This window comes from Quercus lobata, chromosome 6, assembly GCF_001633185.2.
Source record: "Quercus lobata isolate SW786 chromosome 6, ValleyOak3.0 Primary Assembly, whole genome shotgun sequence".
NCBI classification, from domain to species: Eukaryota; Viridiplantae; Streptophyta; class Magnoliopsida; order Fagales; family Fagaceae; genus Quercus; species Quercus lobata.
In genome coordinates this window covers 40130646-40150357 of record NC_044909.1, presented here as the reverse complement: position 1 = coordinate 40150357, position 19712 = coordinate 40130646, and the positions used below count along the sequence as shown (strand labels likewise).

Sequence of the window (19712 nt, the reverse complement as noted above, 5' to 3'; positions counted from 1 at the left end):
AATTATTAAGAAGGACAGTTTCATGATGGATCACACCATCATGAAAACACATACACTTGCCAAAAAGGAGATCCGAATTACTTCCGCACAAGATTTGATCGTGGAAAATGAAAATTATTATGGACTTGACAAAAATCTTATAAAAAAATAATACAATCAAGTAAAGAGAACTAAAAAAAATAGTCACAGTTACAAACAAGAGAAGAGCTCTCTCATAAATGACAAGACCTAAAATCTAAATACACCAAAAAACAAAAAAAACAAAAAAAAACCTCCCTTAATACAAAGATTAGGATTTCAAATTATAACAACCAACAAGCGCTAGCTAAATATTTATATAACACTTTAGTGTTGGGTTAAGTACTGCACAAGCAAAAAGATTCAAATGCCATCAAAAAAGGGGGTCAGCAAAGACTCTCCAAAGGCATGTGGGAATAGCATTAATCCTACGCATACAAATTTGGTTGATTGAATGCTTCCTTTTCCTAGTTTTATATTTATTTTTTATAATGCAATTTTTAGAATAATTATCTTAATGTAAATATGTCGGCGACACAATCTTAAGTTAAATCAAAAGCTAACCACTCACATTGGGATGTGAATAATCATTGTGTATGACCCTAGACTTCTCTCTAATCCTCATCATCAAAATGATTATGATTCAATGTACTCTAGAATTTAAAATTTGCTCTCATGTCATGTTCCAATATATACTTAGCTTGCAATTTGATCAAATGGTTAAGAATTGTCTCGCATGAGCGAATCTTAAGATTACACTAATAATTATTGACCTGGTATAACCGTATAAGCTTATACCAGGTCAATAATTATTACTTTAAAATTTGGTGCTAGCTAGGCAAATACTCGGGCAACTAATAATTATTGACCTGGTATAATCTTATACCGGGTCAATAATTATTAGTTTAAAATTTGGTGCTAGCTAGGCAAATACTCCCTCGGGCAATTCTGGACAGCCGATTCTTGCCTGGGCAAATACTACCAATGAGGATAGTTGAACATGAGAGAGAGAGAGTATACGAGTTGACCAAATTAAAATTGCTTACCATAATAAAAACACTACAATGAAAGTAAAATTAAGAAAAAAAGAAGCCTTATAAATTGAAGTAGGACATTCATATAACATGGTTGAAATACTCCAAACCCCTAATAAGCCTGTAACTTGAGACCATTTTTTTTTTCCTTCAACGCATTTAACCATGGCAATCTCCAGCCTTCTTCAAACTCAAAAAATCCACTCTCTTCTTCTCAATCAGCTCTCCATGATCATCTTCTTTTTATTGTCACTTCCCCATACAAATTCAGTTTACTTCAACCTCTCTAGTTTCCAACCAAGTGATAGCAGCATAACCTTTCAGGGTGATGCATACGTGGACTCACAAGGTCTCCAACTCACAAAGAATACACAAACCGCATTACTGAGTTATAGCGCTGGTCGTGCCTTATATTCTGAACAAGTGCGCCTTTGGGATAATAACTCAGGGTGGCTAGCAGACTTCACCACTCACTTCTCCTTCATCATTAAAGCTGTTACTGCTGTGCCTGCTGATGGGCTCACCTTCTTCATTGCTCCATTTGGTTCTAAAATGCCCAACAATTCAACCGGCAGGGCTTTTGGACTGTTGAGCAGTGATGATGCTCTCAACGGCACTCATAATCAAATTGTTGCAGTTGAGTTTGACACTTTCAAAAACCAATTTGATCCAAGCAGTGATCATGTTGGAATCGATGTCAATTCCATCGTCTCAAAGGCAAATGTCACATGGAATAGTAGCATTAGCAATGGGTCCACAGCAAACACATGGATAAGTTATAACTCTACAACCAAAATCCTGAGTGTGTTCCTTACTTATGCTGATAATCCAGTCTTTAGCGGGAATTCTAGTCTTTCATATAGTGTTGACTTGAGGACTGTTTTACCGGAATGGGTTAGTGTTGGTTTATCCGCGGCAACAGGTGCAAAAACAGAGACAAATACAGTACTCTCTTGGTCATTCAATTCAACCTCAGAGCTTGTAGATGGGGTTTCTCAGACAAACGACACGGGAACAAGGACTAATGTGAACACAAAAAATTGGGACATGAAAAACAAATTGGCGTTGATCATTGGTTTAGCAGTGAGTTTCGGTGGAGTGAGTTGTGCATTAGGTCTACTTTGGTTCATTTGTTGGAGAAAAGGGGCTAATGTGAACACAGAAGATTTTGCTGATGATGTTTGTATCGATGATGAATTTGAAAAAGGAACTGGCCCAAGAAGTTTCACTTACCATGAACTTATCCGTGCAACAAACAACTTTGCTGAAGGAGGGAAGCTTGGACAAGGAGGATTCGGATGTGTTTACAAGGGTTTGTTAAGGGAATCCAATACAGAAGTTGCAGTTAAAAGAGTCTCAAAAGGATCAAGGCAAGGTAAAAAGGAGTACATATCAGAAGTGAAGACCATTAGCCATTTAAGACATAGGAATTTGGTTCAACTCATTGGTTGGTGCCATGAACAAGGTGAGTTACTTCTTGTGTATGAGTTCATGGCTAATGGAAGCCTTGATACTCATCTATTTGGAGCAAAGATTATGCTAACATGGTCTGTGAGGTATAAAATAGCTCTTGGATTGGCTTCTGCACTATTATACCTTCATGAAGAATGGGAACAATGTGTGGTGCACAGAGATATAAAGTCAAGTAATATTATGTTAGATTCAAATTTCAATACCAAACTAGGCGATTTTGGGCTTGCAAGGCTTGTAGACCATGAGTTGGGCTCACAAACTACTGTTTTGGCAGGCACTATGGGCTACCTAGCCCCAGAGTGTGCTATTGCTGGCAAGGCTTCCAAGGAATCTGATGTCTATAGTTTTGGGGTGGTTTCCCTTGAGATCACATGTGGAAGAAAGCCAATCCAACTACAGGCCAAACCAAGCAAGGTAAGTCTTGTAGAGTGGGTGTGGGACCTCTATGGAAAAGACCAACTCCTTGAAGCTGTTGATAAAAGATTAAGTATGGAATTTGATGAGAAGCAAATGGAGTGCTTGATGGTAGTTGGCTTGTGGTGTTGCCATCCTGATCCCACTATTCGACCCTCTATAAGGCAAGTGATAAATGTACTTAATTTTGAAGCTCCTTTTCCCATTCTTTCATCAAAATTGCCTGTGCCAATGTACGATGAGCCTTCAATGCACTTGTGTAGATTATCGTATACACCAACTAGTCACTTGGGATCAATCAAAGGTCAGCCATTGTGCTCGTGTAGTAGTTGTTCTACTAATTCGTCTACGTCAGTTGGCCTTAGTAAACCTCTTCTAAATTCAGGCAAAGCTGATGTGGAGTTAACTTCGGTTTCATATTAATATATATGTATGATTATTCATACTTTGTAATAATTTCTTCTTTTTTAGAATAATACTTTTGTTAATAAACTTGAAAGCGCGGGTAAGTTTTTTCAATTATGGAATGCACGGTAAGGTCACTGGATTCAAGAATTAGTAAGCATGCGCTTAGTTTAATAATAAAAGAAAAGAGCATGGGTAGTAAATCAAGGGGTGGAGCATGTGCATAATTTATCTCATTTGAGATAAAATAAGAAGATAGGCTTGCAGTTGCATCACCATCTGTTTTTTTTTTTTGACAAAGAATCAAAAGGTATTTTTATTTTTATTTTTATTTTATAAGGGATACAATGACCAAGGATCAAATGTACATTTACATTCTGATCCATTTTGTTTGTGAAATGGTTGATTAGAGGAAAATTCTTCTTGGCATTGTTCAATAGGCATGATCAATAAGTCAGTCCATTTGCATAAGTTCAAACACTGCTTGAAATTGATTGTTATTTACAGCTTTAGATAGCTTCATTTGTGACGTTTAACCAAATTCAAGCGAATGTTTGCAGCCATGTAGTTTACTTTATGGTCAGTAACTGTGATCGAATTAAAGTTACATTAAGGATATGAACTCAACCAAATTTTTATGCGTATGAATGCTATTCCCACACGTCTTTGGAGAGTCTTTGCAGAACCCTTTCTCTTTTTTCTTTTTTTGGCATTTGAATCCTTTTGCTTGTGCAGTTCTTAACCCAACTAAAGTGTCATATAAATATTTAGCCAGCGCTTGTTACAATTTGAAATCCTAATCTTTGTATTTAAGAGAGCATTCTTTGGGTGTATTTAGTTTCGGTTTTATGTGAAAGTTGTTTGTAATTGTGACTATTTTTTTTAGTTCACTTTACTCGTATTATTTGTTTATAAGATTTTTGTGACATGATGTTTTTCGAACACACCAGTACTAATGAGTTGTTGAATGCTGTTAAGATTGAAAAATCTTCTTCGGTTGAAAAGGTTAAATGAACTAGAAAATGACTTAAGTATCACTAGAGAACAACTTGGTAGGTCTTCTAGCTCTAAACTTGATGAGATGCTGAGTGCTCAAAAATCCTCTTCTAATAAAACTAGTTTAGGGTATATTGAAGGTGGTTTGTCTTCTAAAAATTCTTCTACAAAATTTATCATATCTTCTTCTAATTCTATTCCTAAACCGGCAGAGAGAGGTTATACGGAAGAAATTCTTGCTACTAGAAGAATTAGAGTTGACTTGAGTGATAACAAACCAAAACAGTCTGTTCACCCTATTGCTAAAAAGAAAATCAAACCTCATCCTTAATGGTTTTGTCATTTCTGTGGTGGAGCTGGATATACTCACCCAAATTGTTTCAAGTTGCAAGCAAGCAACTAAGCAAACAGTGTCAGTGCCAAAAGCATAAGATCCTATAACACTTATTCAAGAATTGGTAAAGGCACTTAATCTTTTTGCTAATTCTAGAATTGATCTTCAATCCAATCCTTCAAGGAACTCCAACTCCCTTTCTACATCTAAGAAGATGTGTATTCAAAAGGCTTATCTTAATATGAGTGATTTGTTCTTTGTTTTGATCAAAAATCTTGATTTCGACATCACATATTTTGATAGTAAAGACTAAAAAATCTTATGAGAAAAGCATAAATAACCATCTCACCACTAGTGTAGAGCAATTTGTGTGTTTCTTTATAAATTTAAAAAAAAATTAAAAAATGAGATTAAGAGAAATCTCATGCAAAAAATCATTGAACAAAGGTGATGCATTTTTTTTTTTTTTTAAATGTGTACAATAGTGGGCTTGAAATAAAAGAAATATATATATGCCCTTGTGATTTGTGACCATGCATTAAGCTTTCAAGCATAAATTTTCATGAAAGCATATGTCAATAGATTGTAACTCTACATTAGAAGATGTGAGAGTTATAGAATATACCTCTTTAGGTGATAGTAACTTTTAAATCAATGTGATTGATAATTTAGAAAATTTGATTGAATTCTATTTACATCTGGGTTGACTAGCCAAAAAAATTACTTTGACTAGTTAATTTCTAATGCATTATCCTTTTATCCAAAAAAATAACCAAAGCACATGCTCACACATGCCATGTTCTTTGACCCTGATGCTCATAATATGTATGAGCAAATTTTTATTCTCGTTCTATAAATTTATCATCCCTCCTACTCAAAAATATTAATAAAAATACCATGAAAATACTTAAATTCTCTCCCAATTATTCTAGAAATTTTCCAAATAAATAATCCTTCATCAAATCCAAGCTTCCCCTTGTGGGTATAATTGATAAATCCTTTTATTTCATTGGTCTTATGCTTCTTGTCTCTATAAGACTATAATGAATACCATGCATGTGTGATTATGAATATTTATAGACACACATAATTAAGCTAAGATTATTTTCAAGCTTATGTTGGTATATTAATTCTCATTATTAAATGAACACATCCATGCATGTATAACATGGGACCTTTTCTTTTTCTTTTTTTAATTAAGAACTTGGATATCACTAGAGATAGTGGCGAAGCTAAGGAGCTGACTTTTGAAAAATTCCCCAAATAGTAGTATTAAAATAAATTTTTTATTAAAAAAAAAAACCTTAAAAATTAGGAAAAACTTTTAATCACCAGCGCGGCAGCGCCCTAAGATTTTTGACCCAAAAAATACATATTAAGAATATCAATTCTAAAAAACTCAGCCCATATTTTTTGGCCCATAAACAATTAAAAAATAAATAAAAAAGTCAAATCCCTTGTAAATTGGGATTCCTACTTCCTAGTCCTAATTAAATTAATAAATTAGGACTCCAAAATCAGAATAAATACACAAAACACAACTCAAACTTCCCAACTTTGAGAATCGATCCAAACTTCACAAAGTCACTGCCGTTTATACATTAAAAAAAAAAAAAAATTGGTCTTACGTTACGCCGCTTGCTGGTCTCCACACAACACTGCATCGCCTCCGAGTCCCCTTTTAGCCGGACTTGACGACCAGTGGTATCCCTCTCTCTCAGCTCTGTTTTGTGTTTCTGTCGTTAGTTGAGTTGTATGTTGGTTGTTTATGGCTTAAAAAAAAAATCTACAATTTTTATTTTTGATAATAGTGGCTGGCTTGTGGTTTATTTGATGTTTATATTTGTTAAGAATTTTTTGATTTAATTTGCCTAATTGCACATAGAGAGAGATTACTAAAAAAAAAATTCATTATTTAAAATTTAATTTGCCTAATATTAATTCCCTTCTAGTTTTTTGGTTGCTGCAGCTGCCATGGACTCTGAGGATTACCTGTACGACAGTGACGCTGATGACTACCATGACTATTACAGCGACAAAGACTACAACAACGAGGATGACAAGGTAGAACAAGAGGAAGAGAAAAAAATGGATAACATAGCCATCGGAGACTATGACGGTGAGTCAAGAAGTAACAAGAAGGCAAAACAAAGTTACGTTGTATTGAAAGAATCTGATATTCAACAACGTCAAGAGAACGAGATCGCCGAGGTATCCAATGTTCTTTCCATATCAAAAGCTGCCGCGACAGCGCTTCTACTTCAGTACAAATGGAGTGTGTGTGACGTTCAAGATGAGTGGTTTGCTGATGAAGAGAGAGTTAGAAAAAAAGTAGGTTTGTTTGAAAAACCGGTTTTCTTGCTGCTCAAGAAACTTAGAAAAGTTGAACTAACTTGTTCTATATGTTATGAGAATGTCCGCGTCTCTATGATGGGTTGGGTTAGTTGTGGTCATTCCTTTTGTCGGGAGTGTTGGGAGAAGTATCTGAGTGTGGCGATTGAGGATGGGATTGGATGTTTGACATTGAGATGTCCTGAACCGCGCTGTAACGCTGTGGTGGGTCATGATTCAATTGATTTGCTTGCTAAAAAGGAAGATAAGGAGAGGTATTCACAGTATTTGTTAAGGTCTTATATTGAGAGTAATAAGAAGTATAAGTGGTGTCCAGGGGTGGATTGCGAGTATGCGGTGGAGTTCTGTGAAGGAGGTGACAAAGAGTACTATGATGTTTGTTGCCATTGTAGCAATAGCTTTTGTTGGAATTGTATGGATGATGCGCATAGGCCAGTGGATTGTGAGACTGCGGCTAAGTGGCAATTAAAGAATAGTTCTGAGGCTGAGAATACAGCATGGATGTTAGTCAATACAAAGCCATGTCCAAAGTGTGGAAAACCCATTGAGAAGAACCAAGGGTGCATGCACATGACGTGCCGGAAACCTTGTGGACATGAGTTTTGCTGGATGTGCCTTGGAACATGGAAAGAGCATGGTCAAATGACAGGTGGGTTCTATGCTTGTAATACATTCCAGAAGAACAAGGTAGAGGGAAAGTATAATGAGGCTGAAGATATCAGAAAAAGAGCTAAGAAGCATTTGGAAAAGTATACTCATTATTATGAGAGATGGGCAGGCAACGAATCATCAAGGAAACAAGCTGTTAATGATTTAAAGCATATGCAAAAGGACTACATGGGAAGACTTAGTGACCTACGAGGGGCAACTGAGGCTGAGCTTAAGTTCATTACAGAGGCCTGGCTGCAGATAATTGAATGTAGGAGAGTGCTTAAGTGGACATACGCATATGGGTATTACCTTCCTGATGATGGAGACAAGAAAGCAAAATCAAAAAGGGGGTTCTTTGAGTACTTGCAAGGGGAGGCAGAGTCTAATTTGGAAAGGCTTCATCATTGTTCAGAGAAGGATATACATGACTACCTCAACAAAAAGTGTCCAGACGAAGAATTCAACAATTTCCGAGCAAAGCTATCCGGGCTTACCACAATGACAAGGAATTACTTTGAGAATCTAGTTAAGGCATTGGAGAATGGCCTAGAAGATGCCAACTCTCAAGAGGCTTGCAGTTCTCAAGAGGCTTGCAGCAAGATAAAGAGTAGGACACCAATAAAGAGAGGAAGGACTAAGGGTAAGAGGAGACATTAGTCAAAAATAGCCAATAGAATATGTTTCTTTGAACAAAGAATTCCAGCCAAAAACAATACTAAGCAATTTTCCTATGACTTCAGATATATGTTGAGTATTTTTTGTAATCAATCGAGCACATTCTGGATTGATTTATAGTTATTTTTATTTTATATTTATCATTTTTATGGAATCTGTAGTAATTCTTGTCTTATATCACTAGATCATTATGTTCAAGATCATTGGCATTGCCTGATAATGTTTCAATTTTCACATTTTGATCATATACAATGTGAACTTGCAAATGGGCATCCGTCCATTTTTTAGTTACCTTAAACCCTATATTTGTTTGATATTTGTGTAGGAATTTGAAGAATTTTCTCTTTTCTTTTCAAAATATACACACACAATTTAAACATATATAACTGGCAACTCTGCCAAAAAATAATTGAGATTGTAAAACAAATACACATAAATGTGGCTTGGTCAAAATTCTTCAATAGTATAAGTTGAAACTCGGTTTTCGAGCATTCTCAACTATTAGCAGTAGGTTGTACCTCATGACATAATACTGTGAAAGACAAGTCCTTACTTAGCTTATGTATTTAGAACAATGAAATAAGATGCAAGCAAAGCATTGTAAATGCATGATTGATTACACCCTCTTGGATGTGAGATTGTGTTAGAATTTACTTAGAACTTCATTTTGACAGAATTACCTGTCTGGAATAACACTCAAATCAACAAACTTGGCATAAAATCACTTGTATGCTGTGTATACACAGACGCAATATTCTGGATGATGTTACAACATTGGCAGACAATTGGATTTATCAAGGAGGAAGTATATTGCTCTAATTCCAAAATTAATTATACTGCCACATCTGTAACAATACCTAGTAGCCCAGTTGTGCATTGTTCTTAGTGATAACTTCTACAGCAAAGTTGGAACATATATATGGAGAAAATCAGAAATAGGTTTTGGAGATTTCTGAACAAAAGATCAAGGAAAAAGAATAAAGAAATTTAGATACCCTCATCATTATTATTGCAGTATTATACTTAGTCCAAAAAGAGAGTACCCAAAAACAAAACTGAAAAAAAAAAAAAAAAAAAAAAAAAAAGGGAATCTTACATGTGTTGAGTGAGATTACAAAGGCTAATAGGCTGACAGCTACTGGTTGTGAAATCCCTTTCTTTATGTATGGCTTTTAATACTCTCACAATCCAAAAGTCAGATTGAAAGCTGACTTGTCCGGCCTCTCAGTTTCTAAACTCTAAAGCTTTTTTAAGCATCATCTCAAGTAACCAAGAAAATTCAAATTGTTTGTTTCAAACCAATGTCACACATACAGGCCTTTCTCAGCTTTCAACTAGCTTTCCATCTAATCTTTTCTTTAAGGAGTTTTGCCTGGAACATGAGGCATAGCTGGCTTAGGTTTCTTTATCTTTTCCACCAGCACAGCTTGAGTGATAAGAACTACACCAGCAATTGACACCGCATTTTGAAGTGCACACCTTGAAACCTGACAAGGATCTGCAACTCCAGCACTGAGAAGATCTTCATATCTGCCTGTCATTTCATTGTATCCAGTTTGCCAATTACAAGTTCTAGTCTTTTCTACAACAATTTCTCCATCGACACCTGCATTAGAAGCAATTGATTTTGCGGTGCAAGGAGAACCTGCAATTCAACATTAGCAATAGTTTCTATGATCAGGGCAGTAAATGTCCACAAATAAGGTCCTAAAAGATGTTAAAAAACCAAAAGATGAAAAATGAAAGTTGACAGTTTCAAATTTAAAGCATAATAATCTATATTTTACATTATCTGACTGGATTATGAACTAACAAACAAATAAAAAGTAAAAGTTCCCATGAAACAATTTAAGAAAAGGGGAGGCCTCAGATGAGGGACAGGATCTTTCACTCACTGTCATTCACAGTAGCAAATATGCTTACTATTTCTTACCAATTGCTGGTAGTAAAACTACTGCCAGTTTGTTGTTTACACATGCAGACCCAATCCTTAGGACTAAACACTTGTTCTGACAATTTTATCAGGCAATCTCTGTTCTGGGCCATCTCCAATTTATGTATCATGGCACCAGCCGTCTTTAAAAACATTTTAATTGATTACTCCTCCCAAAACAAAATATCAGTATGGTGATAAGGGATCTTATCTGTTATAACAAATGAGGAAAATCTGATTGTATGTACATCATAGATTTAAGGGTTTACTGGTTCAGTATCTAAATTAAATAATCAATAAGCCTGACAGATTTGTAAAAAGGTCTATAAAACTCAATTAAATAGGCCCACTAACAGAATTGTTCAGAAGCTGCTTTTGCAGCAATTCATTCTTAAGGCATCTCTTATATTATTGTTGATGATTTGATGCAATTACAATAATGAAAGGAGTTTAAAAAACCAAAAAAAAAAAAAAAAAAAAAGTCCTATAGTATTTTTTTTTTTTTTAAGATGACTATGAGGGCCAGCAAACTAGGAAATAAAAAATGTGAGTGAACATCTGGCTGCAAAGTGAGCTATCTCACCATTTTGAGATGTAAAGATATTAATATAATGCTAAGCGGGAATGAGTTGAACTGTGTCGCAAAGTAACAAATTAAGAAATTTAGTGAATGAAAAGCATGTCATAGTCATGATAGTTTCTTAACATCAAAACAGCCTCTGATTCAGAATAAACATTATCTTATTATTGAAATATGTCATGGAAAAATTAAATAATCAAGAAAATAAAGTTTGGCATGCAGTACATAATTTGACCTGTCATAAGTGCAATATCTTGCAAAAGAGCCTTCTTTCCTTCTAAAAATCCTGGACATTTGACAACAGCAACATTTAGTAAACTTTGCATTTTGTTCACCGCTAGTGTTTCCAGTACTTGCCTGGACATATCCTCTGCAATGATTAGCATTGGGACACTCAGTTGAGTAGTCTTTTCTAGTAAAGGAACAATTTCTTTGACAGTTGAAATCTTCTGATCAGTTACTAGGACTTTGGCATTGTCAAACTCCACTATAGATTTGTCATGGTTTGTAGTGAAATGGGGTGACATGTAATCCTTGTCAATCTGTCCGGAAAGATCTAATAGAAAAAAAAAAAAAAAAAAAAAAAAAAAAAAAAAAAAAAAAAAAAAAAAAAAAAAATCTAGGAATCAGAGATAAAGGGGAAAAATGCAAAAAGACCCCTCCAACTTTAGGTCATAATTAAACAGACCTCTGATGTTCTAATATCAAGTTTGAACCACAGAAGTTTGGAAAACTGCCAAATTGGTCCTTCCATCTTACTTCCGATGACTCAATGGAAGGAAAATGGTGTCAAGTGCTTCACACATTATTCTTCTTAAAGTAAAATTTACTATATATATATATATATATATAACCATTTTATTTTTAATTTGACTTTATTGTCATGCAGTGATGCAGAGTTTATCTATTGTAAGGACTCAATTCGTGACGACCTCAAGATGATACTGGGCTCATACGTAGAGAGGGCCCAAACAATATCATTTGTAGAGCGTGGGTTTGAAAGGTTAGGCCTTGGTCATTGGTTGGTGGATAACCATGGTGTTCATACAAAAGTAAGCCATGTTCGCTTCATGGAGTCTTTCTCCTCGAAACGGTCTGGGAGGCTCTGGTTCTTGACCTTTTTTTTCCCAGCCCCTTTTTCGGATTGCTTGCTTCCCCTTTTATATTAGCCTGTATCCCTTATCCTACGTCCACGTGTAGGTTCGACTTTCCAGGACTGATACTTGTCCTATCAGCCCATACCCAAAGTGGTTGGGGGTGATTGTAAAAGCTAAAGAGTATGGCTCTGTCAGGTGCAGAGTATTCAATGGCAGTAATGGCAGCCTTCCCTTTGTCCTTGGTCGTTATACTATCCAGCGTCCCCTTCTCTATCAACATAGATATTTTAGGTTTTTCCCAAAATTTTTCCTATACCGCTCTTGCCCTTTCTTTCAGAGGGACCTCGGATATGCCGAGGACAGAATTATCATCGGCTATGTCTCAAGACTACTTGAACTTTTATTACACGTCCTCGGCTATATCCCTCCTCGGCTCGGACCTTGGGCCCCAATGTAAAAATGGGCCAGGGTCACAAATTCTTGGGCCCCACATCTATAAATGAATGAGTAGAAGGATGAAATGGCCTGAAGACTTGAGTCAAATTATATATATACACACCCTTATATCCTTTTAGGAAAAGCTATACCTACTTTGAGCATTGTAGCTTTAAGGTGTGCTTGGTTAGAGAGGTGAAAAAATAGAATGATAGAAAATGGTAGAAGGATGAAAATAATTTTAATTTCCCTTATTTTTGTTTGATTGGGAGTGAAAAGATAGAAAGATGGAAAAAATGAGTTTGTATAAATTTACTCATGTACTCTTGTTAAAATGATGCCCAATTAAAAAAAAAAAATGACAAACAACCAAAACAAAACACAAAAGAAAGCAAAAAAATAAATAAATAAATAAAGGGCCGAATAGGCAACGTCCAGGGAAGAAAAAAAAAAAGAGGTTGAAGAAGAGCAATGATACAAACAAAGCCATGTGCACGTGCACAAAAATATTTTTGTCCATTAAGCAGCCTCTCCACCTAACCAAAAAATAAAAGTAAAAATTCGAACCAAAAATTATGGTTCAATTCAAATTATATTCTGACCCATTTTCTTTCCTTTCAAATTAACTTTTTCTTTCTTTGAGATGGTCGTGAATCTTTTCAATTAAAAATCATCTTAATGACCTACCTTCATTCCTAATTCTATTATTACAGAGGTCTCAAATGATGAAGATGACTCAATAGAGATAACTCCATCGGGGACAATCTTTTCTAAAGCTTCAGCAATTAAGTTCCCAACAAATTCATTATTTCCAGATGAAATCTTGGCCACAGCTGCAATGCTGCGAAAGAGACTTTCAAGATTTTGTTTTTATAAGTAATTATATTTTTTTATTAAAAAAAGTGCAAAGAGGGGCACAAACCTAATTCACAAGACATGCTCTACATATTTCTGACTCTGCTTTTTATTGACTAAATGCAATACCTTTTATATCATCTCTTCCTCTTACTGGCATACTTTTCTTCTTCAAGACCTTGACCAATTCTTTCAGTCTTATCCATTCCTTTCTTCAAAGAAACCGGGTTAGCCCCGAAATCAACTGCCAGCATCCGAGATTTGATCATTGCTCAAGCCAAAACAATTGCAGTAGTTGTACCATCACCAGCCAAATCATTCATTTTAGTTGCAACCTGCAAGGAGGATATGAAGATTTACATATCTATGATTGCTTTTGTCTCAAAAAACATCAATACAAAAACAGGAGAGAGAATTATCTAGCAACCATGAATGACCTCTTGGATTAGCATTGCTCCTGCATTCTCAATTGAATCTGAAAGCTCTATGGATCAAGCAATCGTAACGCCATTGTTAATTACTTTAAGCGATCCAGACTCAGAAAGAATAACGTTACGGCCTGCATATTTTCACTTAAAATCAATACCTCTATCAAATGAGCAGCATGAAATTTAATAATTTGATTAACTACATACTCGTATTCTCTTCCGAGTATTTCAGTATGTGTTACATCTAGCATATTATAGCTTTTTTAAAAGTGTTAGAAAAGTCATAAAGGCTTATGCCGTAACAGAACCAACCCCATAAATTGAAAAATGGAAGTTCTCAAGAATAACTATTTTACATAGCCAAAGTGAGGCCACCCTAGTTGGCTGAAGCTTGTAAAGAAAATAAGCAAATAAACATCTCTTCATAAATAAGTTAATATCTGTTCAAGCAAAGCTTCAGTTACAAGCCTTCAAGGCTTCAACTGATATTATGCCATATTCATAACGAACAAAGCTAGCTTTCCCCTTCAACAGCCTTTTTTGCTTCGTTATATATATATATATATATATATATATATATATATCATCTATATATATATATAAAACCGAAGCCTCTGCCGCTCCCACAATTTTCCACGTCAGCATTTTTTTTCTAATTTTTAAATCTGATTTATTTCTTTTAATTAAATATATAATATATATACCCTCCTTTCTCGATCCAAATAGTCTTCCCGATATAATCTATATATATATATAAAACTGAAGCCTCTGCCGCTCCCACAATTTTCCACGTCAGCATTTTTTTTCTAATTTTTAAATCTGATTTATTTCTTTTAATTAAATATATAATATATATACCCTCCTTTCTCGATCCAAATAGTCTTCCCAATATAATTCTGAAACCAAACACAAAACGGCAAAACCTAGAGCAACAACACAAAACGGCAAAACCTAGAGCAATAGTGCAAGGGAAGAACGGCAGAACCTCTCCTTTAAACATTACTCACCAAACGCAGAACATCTTCACTCTCTCAAACACACACAGATCCAAGCTATTTTGCAGAAAGCTTGCAAGGGCATGACCATGGGAGCCAACGTTTTCAATCTTTGACCCAACCTCCATATCAACGCATTCTATCTCGGTATCTCTCAATTAATCTATGAATAATCTCTTTTCCTATTCTCTTTGATTAGGTTTTTCTGTCAATTTAAGGATTTCTTCTTTAATTAGTTTTTTTTTTTTTTGTCAATTTAGGGATTTCAATTCCTATCCCCTTTTTCTCTCTATTCTTTTTTGTTGAAGTCAGGGAAACACTCATAGAATTGAAATTCGTTTTTATCACATCCACGCTGCTCTCTTCGGCATCGTCTACTTCGTAGCTCTGGTACCTTTTTTTTTTTAATTTTAAATTTCGCCGCTTAGGTTTTTATTATTTATTTAAGAAGAATATTTAATTTTCAATTGGAATTTGGGCCTCTGTCGCTCCCACAATTTTCCACGTCAGCATTTTTTTTCTAATTTTTAAATCTGATTTATTTCTTTTAATTAAATATATAATATATATACCCTCCTTTCTCGATCCAAATAGTCTTCCCGATATAATTCTAAAACCAAACACAAAACGGCAAAACCTAGAGCAATAGTGCAAGGGAAGAATGGCAGAACCTCTCCTTTAAACATTACTCACCAAACGCAGAACATCTTCACTCTCTCAAACACACACAGACCCAAGCTATTTTGCAGAAAGCTTGCAAGGGCATGACCATGGGAGCCAACGTTTTCAATCTTTGACCCAACCTCCATATCAACGCATTCTATCTCGGTATCTCTCAATTAATCTATGAATAATCTCTTTTCCTATTCTCTTTGATTAGGTTTTTCTGTCAATTTAAGGATTTCTTCTTTAATTAGTTTTTTTTTTTTTTGTCAATTTAGGGATTTCAATTCCTATCCCCTTTTTCTCTCTATTCTTTTTTGTTGAAGTCAGGGAAACACTCATAGAATTGAAATTCGTTTTTATCACATCCACGCTGCTCTCTTCGGCATCGTCTACTTCGTAGCTCTGGTACCTTTTTTTTTTAATTTTAAATTTCGCCGCTTAGGTTTTTATTATTTATTTAAGAAGAATATTTAATTTTCAATTGGAATTTGGTAATTACGTAAAATTAATTATTATTATTATTATTATTATTATTATTATTATGTGGTTTAAGGTTCAATTAATTCGGATACAATTGAGAGTACCAGAATATGGATGGACCACGCAGAAGGTTTTCCACTTTCTCAATTTCGTTGTCAATGGAGGTTTGTATCTCATAATTAATTTCCTTTTATTATCATGGATTTGGTCATGGTGCTCTAATGCTCACAACTTTCATCAGTTTTTTTTCTTTTCTATCTCATTCACAGGTAAAACTTTTTTTTACTTGATAGAGGTTTGCTGTAGCCTGTATATGTTTCGAAACTTGTAATTATATACCTGAATTTATGAGTTTTCAAAAAAATATATATATGTATATATATACACACACCTGAATTATGATCAATATTCATAATAATGTTATATTTGGTCATTCTGATCTAGCTATGGTTATAATTTACATTCGAACATCTATTAAATAATCATGAATTTTGCTTTTACATTTAAAAAATGACTTCTTTAGTAACGCAAATTCTACAGGTTTTGTAAGAAAGTGCAGATAGTATTGAAGAGCCTCCCAACCTTCAAAATCTGACACAAAGGAAGAAATTTTACAGGTTCATGTCTTTTTTGTTTTGGTCTGTCTCTGATTGTAAAATGTAGGAAGAAATTTTATGTTCTCAGTTGGGTTGTAGCTGTTGTTTTGTTTTATAGTAGAATTGTAGTGAAACTCCAGCAATTATTCTTTTTAAGCTATTCTAGCAGATGTTAAGCTTATTCTTTGACATACATGATGTTAAGTCTTTTGGAAAGCAAAAAATCAAAATTTGATGATTTCTGATGCATTCATTCATCTTATGCATTTAATTGTAGGAACAAGAAACTGGATATCTAATTATTTCAAGAAACAACAAAGGATCCTTGAAGGTTGTTTGGGTATGCTCTCTTCTAAACACACAGCAAATATATGGTTAGAAACATGAGAGAGTTTGAATGTTAATGTTTTGATTAGAAATTAGTGTTTTTTTTTTCATTTATTTTTGGAGATAAGCTTTGGTGATCAAATTTGTTTAGAAATCTGTAACTGTAAACAAATTTAATTAGGACTCTATAACCATTATTTTATAAATAGTTTTTGTGATGATGTTTATTCTATTTTTTTAATATATATATATATATATTTTCTGTGTACCAAACCAATTCATGGCTGTTCAATTTATAATTCTTTGTACATTTGTGTTGTTCCTTCCCTGCAACAAATTTAAAATAGCAGCTTTCAATGAATACCAAACAGCAACAGATTTAATTCTTTGTACATTCGTTTGCTGTTTTAAAGCAGATTTCATTCTTAATTTTTGTTCTTCCATTCACTTTTATTTAGATTTAATATTCTTGATTAATTTCTACTTTTTTATTGCCTTTCTCTTCAGTCTTTTCCTCCATTCGAATCAAGGTTAAAGGTATGGTATTCGTTTGCCTCTGTACTAAATTTCTGATTTTTTTTTTTAGTATAGGGTTAACTATTTGTCTATGTACATAAATAATATATATATAAAATCCTATCGTAATTATTTATATATAAAAAAAGATTTACATCAAAATTAAAAACCTAAAAGAGGCAGTGTAATTTCTCAAAAAAGGCCTGAGCATCTAACACTGAAAGCACAGTTGGTATCAAGGCCAATTTGTGCAATTCATTGTAGCCTAATTCACTAGGGAAGCTACCTAAATAGTGTGTGCTAGGTTGGATAATTGATTGATTGGTGTTATTGTTGCTTTCATATGCCTATTATATCTATAGCTGAATTCATAGATAGCTTACCTTCTTCCATTAAGAATTTTCCAATTTTGTTATTACAACTTGAGCTATGTATTTTTTGCTTGCTTATAGAAAAGGATATAAGTGCAATTTATGAAAGTTAGAATAACATTTTGTTATCATTTGTCTTTATTAAATGAAGATAGAAGAAAATTTGTTATATATATATTTTAGTTTTTCATAGATACGTGTTTGTATATGAGTTTGTTTAATTTTATATTTCTGTCTAATTTATTGGTCTCTGTGAGCAAGATGGTTTTCCCTTTTTGGTGACTTTCATTAGCTTTACTTACACTAAGTGTTGTTTGTATTCCTGTTAATCAAATAGTTCGATGAAAGTGATAGATATAAGTGCAATTTATAAAAGTTAGAATAACAGTTTCTTATCATTTTTCTTTATTAAATGAAGATAGAAGAAAATTTGTTATATATTTTTGAGTTTTCATAGATACATGTTGGAAATGAGTTTGTTTAATTTTATATTTCTATCTAATTTATTGGTCATTGTGATGTTTCCAGCAAAATGGTTTTCCTTTTTTGGTAATTTTTATTGGCTTTACTTACACTAAGTGATGTGTAACATTGGTTACACATTTTTGGATTGGATGTTAGTTTTAGGATGTTGATTATAATGACAGAATTTTGTATAACCTTATACACATTCTTATGCAGTGACCACATGGCACTTTTTAAAGCCTTTGAAGGATAGAAGGATGCAAACCATAATGAAAGGAGTCCTGTCACTTTGCAAATGACAAAGGATATGAGAATGCAATTTGTAGATCTATTTAGCATTGACTTTGTAAACAAATTGATGAGTGCTAATGTAAGTTCTATAAGATTTTCAAATTTTAAAGCATTTGATTTGCTAAAATCTTATAGTTACTAAAAACTTTTCCGTGCATCGCACGGGTTAGCGACTAGTATTATATATAATAAAAGTTGGGTTTAGACGCCGTAATTGCGCCATGTGGCTTCACTAAATTGTAGAAATTTTAATAAATTTTTAGATTTTAAGAATAGACGCGGGTAATTCATATGTAAACTTTTACATTTATATTGCAATATGATATATATATATATATATATATTTTTCCTCTTTATGTACCTTTATTTATCTATTTTTGAAATTATTTTGAGTGTAGTACCCTAGAAGGTCTAGATACTTATTTTTATTTTATTTTTTTGTAATTTATGGAATATTATATACAAGAAATTTTATCACCAAATCTATTTGGGATGGAACTCATCTACAATATGAAATTAGGAGATTTATGTGAGAAGAGCTATCTTTTTAATTTAATTTTATTGTGTTTCTATTTTTTCTATTAACATAGTTCAATTATTACTTAAATTCTATGATTTTTTATTAAAAAAATTTAGATAGCAATTCATCTTAATTATTGATATTATTTTTTGATTTGGTGTTCTTAATTGATTATGCTAATTATTTCCTCAATTATGACAAAAATTTACATTTATATTGCAATCTAGATACTTTATTTTTGTAATTTATGGAATTTTTTTTTGGTTATATATGCTAGAAATTTATTTATGGTTAGCACTTCTACTACTCCACGTGTTAGCAAGTATAATAGAAAGATTTTTAAGTGCCATATATATATATAAACAAATTAAAATTTTACTAGAAAGAGCTTCTAAAAATTTAAAACTTGCCATAATTTTTAAAAATTACTATTTTTTTTGTTATTAAATTATATTATAGTATAAAAAATATATTTTTTAATTTATATATAATTTTTTTATTAAGCCGTGCATCGCACGAGCATAATACTAGTATATATATATAACCGAAGTTTTTGGAGCTTCTACATTTTTCCACATCAGCATTATTTAAAAAAATAAAATTATTAAAAAAAAAATCTGTTTTCCTGACCCTTTTCTTAAAACATATTTTTGTTTGTTAAAACCCTTTTCTGACCCAATAACTATTTCTCCCAAAACAAACCCGATAAAACCTATTTCTCAGTCTCTGTCTCTCCCTCAAACGCAAACGTATCTCTCTTTGTCGTTCCCTCCACTCCTCTTCTACCTGTGGCTCTGCTACCCCA

At 33.4% G+C, this 19712-nt stretch overlaps 2 protein-coding genes, 1 long non-coding RNA gene and 1 pseudogene across 3 annotated transcripts; 3 read left to right on the top strand and 1 right to left on the bottom strand.

Moving 5' to 3' along the window:
* Positions 1-1280: 1280 nt before the first annotated feature.
* Positions 1281-3362, top strand: LOC115950278 (L-type lectin-domain containing receptor kinase IX.1-like). Its single transcript, XM_031067501.1, has one exon. The coding sequence runs from the start codon at positions 1281-1283 to the stop codon at positions 3360-3362; it is 2082 nt and encodes a 693-aa protein (XP_030923361.1).
* Positions 3363-6277: 2915 nt separating this feature from the next.
* On the top strand, positions 6278-8418 carry LOC115950863 (probable E3 ubiquitin-protein ligase ARI5). Its single transcript, XM_031068132.1, has 2 exons — positions 6278-6378; positions 6627-8418. The coding sequence occupies exon 2, from the start codon at positions 6649-6651 to the stop codon at positions 8332-8334; it is 1686 nt and encodes a 561-aa protein (XP_030923992.1). The 5' UTR covers positions 6278-6378; positions 6627-6648; the 3' UTR covers positions 8335-8418.
* A 1292-nt stretch (positions 8419-9710) lies between these two features.
* LOC115950277 lies at positions 9711-14803 on the bottom strand (annotated as a pseudogene).
* Positions 14804-16698: 1895 nt separating this feature from the next.
* Positions 16699-18396, top strand: LOC115994252. Its single transcript, XR_004093162.1, has 3 exons — positions 16699-16757; positions 17252-17281; positions 18313-18396. It is a non-coding gene; the product is annotated as an uncharacterized LOC115994252 (long non-coding RNA).
* The last annotated feature ends 1316 nt before the right edge of the window (positions 18397-19712 follow it).